We start from the raw sequence: 9,442 nt of genomic DNA on the forward strand, positions 1-9,442 counted from the left end.
ACATGCTCTGCCCCTAGCTCCCAGAGGGAGGCACCTAGGATTTTTATAGGATTTTTATAAAATGCATGAGACAAGTTATGTATTTAGGAATGAGATCCACAAGGAGTGGGAATCCATCTAAACCATTGGAAAGGGCAGAGATAGGTTGGGGCTTAAGTGCCACCCCTGTCAGAGAGTTAGTTGCCTAATTCCAGGGGGAGGAAGACATCTCTCTCCACCCAGAAGATGTGAACCCTCTCCTGTAGTTCAGCATATAGGTCAGGTTGGGAATTATCTGGTTGAAAATTGAGGTGGTGGTGGTGGTGTCCTCCTCCTACCTCACTGCTTTGCAGTTAGATAACTCATAGACGATGCAGTGGGGGCAGGTTAAAACTCCTCCCATGGCTGATTTGGAGCAGGGAGCTGAACCAGCTGAATGTTGCAAATACAAAGCGGTTGGGTATTCTGGGGTGGGCCTCTTCCAATTTCTTGTATTCCAGCCTGGACAGAGTACTTACATTTTCACAAGGCCAGAGAAAGAGTAAGAATGGGTGTGTTTACACATGCATTAATGCACCTTTTCTAATATGCATTAAATTTAGTACCTCCAATATAAGGTACAAAATTAATGTGCATTAGGCTGTGCTAATGCGCAGTAGCACATTTGCACTCTTTTTTTAGTGATGCTTAATGTGCAGGCCATTTTACTGCGCATTGGCATAACATCATGGTTTTTTACGTGCAGCTTTAATGCACAGTAACAGTCTACTGTGCATTAAGGCACGTGTATAGAAATGCCCATTAATGCTGTAATCTAGTGTTTAGTAAACAGAAGATAACTAGGATCTAGTTACATAGGAAAGACTAAGGGACAGGGATAGCTTATTGGTTAGGGCATTCATTGATAAATGGAAGACCTGGGTTCAATCCTTGCTATAAAATGAGGCATAATGAAGGCATCTCCTCCTCTCTGCCTTCTTTTTGAGCCTGGTACTGGTAAGCAAGTTCCAAAAAATGACTACAGGATTGGACTGGGTAGGCCAGATGGTCAGGGGAGTACCTTAAGATGGCCACTGGGCCATAGGTGTGAATTAGGACAGGTTGGCAGTGTCAGGACTAGGTGGTTCGGTCTCATGTTAGGGATTTAAACCAATTAGAGCAACTTTTAAATGTTCTCAGAATTAAGCAGTAGCTGAATGGGGGTTTCTGAGAATCTCAGTGCCACCTATATGTTGGCACCTAAAGACATTTCTCCATTGCCATCAGAGTGAGCAGCAGTGGACCGAGCCATAAACCTTGCTCTTGGTTACATACAGGAGGCACTCACATCAGCCACCGCTCCAGGAATGAGTTTGGCCCGCTGCGGTGGGACCCACAAAGCAGACGACAGAAGACTGGTTCGATGACTGGGATTTTCAGCCGTCCTGCAGGAAACGATGCAATCGCTTGGTACAGAATCGCGACGTTTGCCAAGCAAAGCTTAAAGGAGGCATTTCCAGCACATAACGCCCCGTGACCAGATGTATTCCTTTACATACAGTAGGAGACCTCCGTTCGGCATCCTTGTGATAGAATGAGCACATATCGCCTTCTTAATGCGGCATTATTACTTTTAATGGAGGGAAGGTGGTAGAAATCTTTCCCGACCAAAGACGAGCCCATTGAGAAAGAACACTTGGATGTGCTCTACTCAATCTCCAAATGTGAGCATCTCTTATTGAAAGATCCACGGCAGGCCCCACCTCGCATCAAACACACACCGATGTAACTTAAGAGTTGCGTCATTTTAAACCAAATGACTTGCACTCGTATCAAACCAAGGCTACGGCGATTAAAACGAGACACCTTGCCAAAGGACTCGGCGGGACATGGGGAGAAACTTGCACTGCCACGACTCGTGCAGATCCGAGACTGGAGAGAGCAGAGGACTTGAGTCTCTAGAAGGTGCCGGTCTGGCACGTATGAACATTTTCACCCCAAGCATGTAAAGAAAAAGCAGGGAGCTGGGGACACCCTTCAAGTAATCTCCAATATGTAAACTTAAAAGCTGTTAGAAAACAGGCGGTGGGTACGTACCAGACCTGGTTTTCTAAAGGTCTAATGATACCTTCATTGCGGGATGAAAACAGATTGATTTCTGCTTCAATGGTTCCAATGTAATAGCTTCATCATCTTTCCTTTGGTATTTCCTAATCCCTATAGTGGCAGTTATGAGTGGATCTAACTTTATTTTGATGACGACCATTGTGCCAGCTGCTCTTAAACCAATTCTCTATTCTCCACAGCAGTTCCTTACAATGGGTCTAATTCAGTTAAAGACTGCAAGAATTTGGTATCTCCTCCTCCCACCCAGAGTGCCTTATTCAGGTACCAACCTGTTAGAAACCAGTGCTCTTTCCCCAGTCCTCAGAGTCTTGTTGCAATAATAGGCTAAGATTTACAGCAGCTTAATCGGGATGGATGACGTAACCATGCTACTGAGCTGGCACTTGGACCCCTACCCCCCCCCCCCCCCCCCTTTTTTTTTTTTAACATGTTAGACATGCAAAGCTATCGTTTCCTGTTAAAAATAAAAATGAGTCACCCTTAACAAGTATAGTGCAGAAAAGGGCATTCACAGTTTAGCTTCTCAGCAAGCTACGTTCTGGGGGCACCGTCGGCGGCGGTGGTACTTCGGCGGGCAAAGCAGACCGTCAGGAATAGCGATCCCACGCTGACTCCAGCTTTACGAGAGCTTTCTGGTGTGACAGCTCATGTACCTGCATCTGCAAATGCATGATCCTGCAGCCTCTCGTAAGCTGCCCTACTTGCGATACCTTCCTTGTACTATGGTCCTTTACCAGTCAGACCCTTGGCACACTGCAACATTTTTTTTGTGGGTTTTTTTTCCCAATTGGCTCACTTTAAAAAAAAACCCAAAAAACATCCATCTTTCACAGAAGCCGTCTCTAAACTCATGAAATATCCCCCGCCCTCTGTTTATGAGCGTATTAGATACTTCCCCAGCAGTCCCCACGCTTGCTGGAGTTATGCACACGTTTGATAGCCAAGTCATGAGTTTCCCCATCATAGCCGATGATGGCTACAGCCGCTGTAGCCAATTCATGAGTTTCCCCATGACCAAGGGGTTAAGCTTGTAGTTAAAAGTCTAACAAAACCCCCCACAAAACAAAACACATCTCTGCATCCTGGCTTGTCCCTTCTTGCTCAGGACATCAGTGGCTTTTCCAGTTTTGTGTCCTTTGTTGACTCACAGGGAGTGTCTTGTTTAAAAATAACTTTTCGGCTCATGTTACGCTCCTGGTGGTCTCCCTCTTTCTCGCTCTCGGGTGGCCCCAGCTGGGGTGGGTCGTCCCATCAGACCAAAGAAAACTCTGCTTGGAAGCTGGAACACCGGCGAGTCTTTGGAGAGAACTTGGTGAGCATTGAGATCTGGGTGCTGAAGTTCGTACCGTTGCTCCCTAACGAAGGGTGGTGATACTTCATGTCGGAGCCCAGGAACCTCTCCAGATGCCACCTCCGCCACTTCCGTTTCAGCTCAGCTTGGACCTGAGGGAGGAGAGAAAAGCAAATGAAATGAAGGGCATCTTATCCGCTGCTTTGGCTTGACACCCAAGCATGCAGGGGGGGAGCTAGATCCTTAAAGTCCTTTAAAAAACTTACAGCAGGGTTTTGACTATAGAGGTAACCACAGTGAAAATCCAGATTAGGGGGAATCTCTTCTCCATGCAGTCAAGGATACTCACTGGGAAAAGCTGGAGAAAGACAAGGAGGCCCCTTCGATATTTAAATGCCAGAAGGGGCCGTTCTACAACGGCCACGGATTTCACACCGGTTGATAAAAACTTTTGGCTCCTCAAAACATAAGCAGCACTTGGCCCAGTAACTAGTAGTGGGACGAATCACCAAAGTTTGGCCAAGCTGAGCCATGAGCTGTGGGCAACACACTGAAGTGCTATCAGGAGCCTGACTGTTGAACTCCAGAGAGAACAGATTTTTGCTCTGGGAAGATAGTTAGGAAACAGTTTTCTTCCACAGCCTCGTTGTCCTCAAAGAAATGCTTATTTTTGAAAAAGACAGCGTGGTTTGTGGAGTGCTGCAGCTGAGCATTTTGGTGCATGTCAGGGGGCCTTGCATTCACATCCCAGGGCTTTGCATCAAGATTCAAGCAATCAGCAACCATGGGATTATACCTAGAGCTACTGCACGTCCACTTAGCCTTGCAGGGAGGGCTGGTGCAGTATGGTATGAATTAGAGGATGATTTGCACACACTGGTCAAGAAGCGCAGTAGAAATTGTGTGTGTGTGTGTGTGTGTGTGTGTGTGTGTGTCTGTGTGTGCATACACATATATAGAGAGTGAAAGGTATCTTAGAATTGCTAAAAGCAGCATTAAAGATGGAGCAGGAGTAAAATTTAAGCTAATCACCTGACCTGATGGGAGAGATGAAATGCAAACCCAGATCTAAAAATGCAAATCTGAAATGCAAATCTGAAATGCAAACCCAGATCTAAAAATTTAGACTGGACATTAGGAAGAACTTCTTCACAGTTCGAGTGGCCAAGGTCTGGAACGGGCTCCCAAGGGAGGTGGTGCTCTCCCCTACCCTGGGGGTCTTCAAGAGGAGGTTGGATATGCATCTAGCTGGGGTCATCTAGACCCAGCACGCTTTCCTGCTTATGCAGGGGGTCGGACTCGATGATCTATTGAGGTCCCTTCCGACCCTAGCATCTATGAATCTAAGTTTCACGCTTGCTCCCTTCCCATCACTGATGGGTTTACTGTTCAAATTGGTAATGGCTAAAAGTTTTTACCAACTCTGATCATCGGACTCAGCAGCTTTGTGAAATGAGTTTGCAGAGTCTCATTCCAGAAGGCGGTGGGCCGGTACTCAGGGCTACACGACTGTCTAGTCTCCAAGCTGGCAGTGGTTTTGATCCTAATGGCTTGAAGTCAAAGCCAAAAGTCCCAGTGGTTTTAGGTGGAGAGACAAGGGACTGGAAACTAAACTACAGCCTCACCCCACTTCAGGTCAGAGTTGAGAGACCTTGGAAGGATATGGAGAAACCACGATGCTGATTGCTCTGTGGATAAATGAAGAGCTGGGTGCTACATACACTAAAATCAACATGCAAAACCCCATGTCTTTGTTGAGCAGAGCAGGGAAACCAGGACAGAGAAATGGGCTGGTTGCTTTTCTCTAACACGCGATTCATTTGGACCCGTTCCTCGACTGACTGAGGTCAGGGACCGAGCACTTCTCAGAGCGCCCTTCTCACGCACCCATTTCTTCTTCATTACCAGCTGCTCTTACCTCACCATTGAGGAAGCAGTAGAGGACAGCCACCACAAAGCCCTGAGAGAGAGGTGAGAAGGAACAGGTGTTAAAACCTCAAGGTCACATTGAACTTTATTAAAACACAGCTTGGATGAGATGCTTTCGTCAGGGGCGCTCCTTCCCCGAGCAGGGTGCCAGATGCGGTGCTTTTCTAGGACTCTACCTGCAGCCATGACTCTGGATGTAGGACACATTGCCAAGAAATGTCTATGCCCCCCTCTCCAGTGCAAATTGGGGAGGCAAAGATGTGTCAGGCAGCAGTGCCATGAAACATGGCTCTGTGAACACAGTCCCTTAAATCAGAAGCATCAGAGGTGGGTCTGTGCAGTTGTTTGGCTAATGAGTGCAGGGTCAGGCTGATTGACTCTGTCACTCATCTGTGCTAATTAGCGCCCCCAAAGTGCTATACAATGTGGCTGCACTGCTTTCGATTTAGGAGGAACTGCACAGTGCCTAAGGCCGCTATAGTCTGGCATGCCAAATTTGCCAGGCGGACAGCTTAGCACACCCTGCCCCCAATCTGGTCTGCGATCCTCGTGGGAATCGCAGAGAAGGCTGCATCCCTTAAACTAGCTATATGTGGATACATGGTCGCTTGGCTTGTGATGCCAGCCCTATTTCTACCCTGCCTGTTTCTGACTACAGAAACTGCTGTGCCTTCACCCTGCTCACTGGATGCAGTGCCTAAGCTTGGGGCAGACTTTTGTCTTTTGTGGCTACAGCATGGGGCTTAAAATGGTTTATTACATCCAGTTGATGATCCTGTGACTTCTTTTAGGTTAAAAACTTATTGTCCATTATCTCAGCTTTTAACTATAAACGAACATAGTCATTCTCTACTACTTAGAGTTGTGATTGCACTGGAAACAGAAACTTAGTATAAGCCAATTAAGAAATGTCTGCTTTATGCAATAGCTCTGACCTGTCCCATTCACCTCTAGAAAGAGTTAATTTAGCTGTCAAAGGATAATGAATTTAATGTTGGCTTTAACCACTTCACTGCTGATCAAACTTTATAAATCACGTAGCGCAATGGTTTTCAACCTTTTTTTCCCATTTGCAGACCCCTAACAAATTTTAAATGGCCGTGCGGACCCCTCTGGGAACTTTGAATGGAGGTGCGGACCCCTTTGAATTGTAAGTGAGGGTATTCACATATTTTTGATTGATTATAGTCATCTTTTGTGGACCCCTTAGACGTTGTCTGTGACCCCGAGGGGTTTGCAGACCACAGGCTGAAAACCACTGACCTAGTGTGTGATAAAACCTGGATTCGTTTATTAAGTCTGAAGAATGTAAACCTTCTGAAACAGGTATGAACACATACAATGGGAGGAAGGGCATGGAGAAGTGCTAATCATCATGCAGAATCCATGTCTTTGTTCACAGTGGGAGGCCAGTGTTGATCAAAGTGAAGCAAAGTGTGTATTTGAGTATACAGGCATCTCATGGTCAAAATTCACCGGGTAAAAATCTCACTGACGTCAATAGAAATTCTGCCTCCCATCCCAAGCCATTTTCCCTGAGTGGGAACTAAATAAGGACCACAAGACTTGGCTTATAATTGCTAAAACAGACTGGGATTTCCAGAGGCAAAAGGCAGTAGGAGAGTGGAAAACACCAGCCCTGTTTCTCTATGAGTCTCTCGGGGTTGGAACAGACCTGACTGGTTCTTCCCTGGCCTCGGGCTACTCGCAGGGGGCAGCTTACCTGGAAGGAACCAAGAACAAGCTCAAAGACGAGCTTTATTTTCATTTTGTAGTTGTGTGGGAAGAAGACAAAGACGATATAGTGGATGCCGAAAAGTGGGATCAACAGCAGGGTGGACTTGGCGAGTCTCCTGTTAGAAAGAGAAACACGAGCCATAAGGGGAAGGGAGACAGCAGGAACAGGACAAGGCAGCGGGACATTTTGTTGCGGTCCTAAAGCTGGAGTACTTTGTCTTTATGCTACAGATGGGTCTTTCAGGAGGAGCTCAGTGTTATGAAATGAAATTCAGCCTGCGCGATGGGCGGCATTTCAAACCTCTGACAACGCAGGCAGTCGGTAATATTACAGGAAAGGAACGGAAGCCCAGATCCTCAAAGGTATTTTGGTGTCTACCTCCCACCGAAATCCTTAAATACCTTTGGGGATTTGGAGCTGCCTGCATAATAAATGTACACACCCGCAGCTGGGGAAAACCCAGCATTACTCCACCGACTTCCACAGAGCCCAGCCAATTCACACGAGCTGCGGACCTGGCTCGTGCTGATTTCTATAGGCTTCACTTCCGACTTGCTAATAATCATTGTTGCAACGTGCATGCTATTAATTGAGTCTCAGCAATAAATGAGCTGTCTTTGCCCTCCGCCTGCGGAAGGCTGGTCGTTTCAAAGGCAGAGGTGATATAATAAAACATGACATGGTTATTCCTGTTGACTCTAGGGGAGGTCTTTTCTTCCTTCCCGCCTGAGATCATTTTTCCTCTCTACAAGCCGAGTGTAATCCATTCTTGTCTTCAATTGCTTGGGATTTCTGAAAATTATAGGCTCTGAAGAAGAAATGGTATGTTTAGCCCGGCATAATAACAGGCTGCTGAGCAGCAAACGTTTCCAAAAGGAGAGGATGAGCAGCAGTAGAGCGTAATGGCACCAAACAGGATAATCAGAGCCCTAATTAAGAGCGGATGATCATTTTGCACACCTAATTACTAGGGGAAACCAACTAATGTCAAATGAAATATAAAAATTAAAGCAGTTCAAGAGGCACTTGGCACCTGTGATCACTAAACAGTCCTGTCACTCCTCCCAGCAACTAATGGGAGACATGGAAACCAAAGCCGTGTCGTCCTGAGCAATAGTCCTTCCACCTGCAACCTCTGCATCTACAACATCTCAGCCATCCCTCTGCCCTCAACACCCATTTTTTCATGATTAATAGGAATTAAAAGGATTAATGGGAGGGCTAATGGGCCAACATTATTCAGACAAGACCCTGGTATGTACACCCTTTGGGTCAAATGCTGTCTGCCAACACAATTTCCCAGCTTTCACAGTGCCTGGTGCAAAGTGAAGACTCACACTGGCTTCCCCGGACCTCATCTCAGGCCCCTAAAAACCAGCTAGTCAGCACCTAGGTGAAAAGTAGCTGCTGGTGACAGATCTTAGGCAAAATTAATATTTGGAGGGGGAGAGGCAGGGGGACTTGCCTGAGTCAAGTTTAAAGTCCTATTCCTTACCTTCCAGGCGCTCCCTGGCCAGTCTCACCTAAAAGACCATCTAAAGCTTTCTCATGATCAATAATGGCTTGGCACAATGGATGTATTATTATTATTTTTTTACTGGGAGGGCAAAGCTAGTCTGTGCAGACCTTTATGGGGGGCTGAGATTGTGGTATGAACCTATACAGCAGCACAAACCTCCCTGACTTCCCTACCAAATGAGAGTCTTTAAGCTGATTTCTCTAACACATACATGGGAAGAGATGCATGAAAAAAGAATATGTACCAAAGACCGAGGTAGCAGACACACCTCTTCTCCTCTGAGCAGGGGATGAGACAAAATGAACACATATGACAGACTTTAAAGCACAGCTGGAAGGCACTTGAATAACTCCCATGGTGAAGGTGGTAAAGGAGAGAATGCCAGTCAGATTAATTTAGCTCTGCTTGTTACAGAAAACAAAGCATTTGCTCTTCTGTTGCACCTGAAATGCTGCTCTTCTTTTGCTGCTTGATGCTCCGTGATTTCAAAAGGCATTTTTAATGAAGAGCTCCTTTACAGTTTGCAATAATTTAATGCACAGCTCAGTGCCTGAAGCGTTAATGAGAGAGTCAGTGGTGCATCTGGGCTTCCAGCCCTGGGCTGAAGTGGACCTGGCAAGAATTGAAAGATGCTGTCAATGTGTCAACCTCAATATCAGTATTGGGAAGAGAAAGGGAATGACTGCCGAGACCCCGGTGCTCTTTAGAGTGAAAGCAGAGTCTTATTACAGCCCTGGCAGGAAGAATTCCTGCAGATCATGAAAAAACGGGGTTGGAATAGTTTTCTCAGGTCATCCAGTCTCCACCCCTGTGGTTGGCAGCAGCACTGGAAATACCTGATTTTTAAAGGGATTTAAACAGAAATGATCAGGAGATCAGC

General features: G+C 46.3%; 1 protein-coding gene across 2 annotated transcripts in view; it reads right to left on the reverse strand.

The window, feature by feature from the left end:
• Positions 1 to 2,535: 2,535 nt before the first annotated feature.
• Positions 2,536 to 9,442, reverse strand: part of VIPR1 (vasoactive intestinal peptide receptor 1) — a 108,211-nt gene continuing 101,304 nt past the window's right edge. For both annotated transcript variants that reach the window (XM_014520981.2, XM_014520980.2), the window contains exons 10-12: positions 7,029 to 7,158; positions 5,295 to 5,336; positions 2,536 to 3,528 (exon numbers count right to left, since the gene is read on the reverse strand). In XM_014520981.2, coding sequence (XP_014376467.2) covers positions 3,337 to 3,528; positions 5,295 to 5,336; positions 7,029 to 7,158 — 364 coding nt within the window. In that variant the 3' untranslated portion in view covers positions 2,536 to 3,336. The remainder of the gene's footprint in view (positions 3,529 to 5,294; positions 5,337 to 7,028; positions 7,159 to 9,442) is intronic.

Source organism: Alligator sinensis, unplaced genomic scaffold (assembly GCF_000455745.1).
Source record: "Alligator sinensis unplaced genomic scaffold, ASM45574v1 scaffold531_1, whole genome shotgun sequence".
NCBI lineage: Eukaryota > Metazoa > Chordata > Crocodylia > Alligatoridae > Alligator > Alligator sinensis.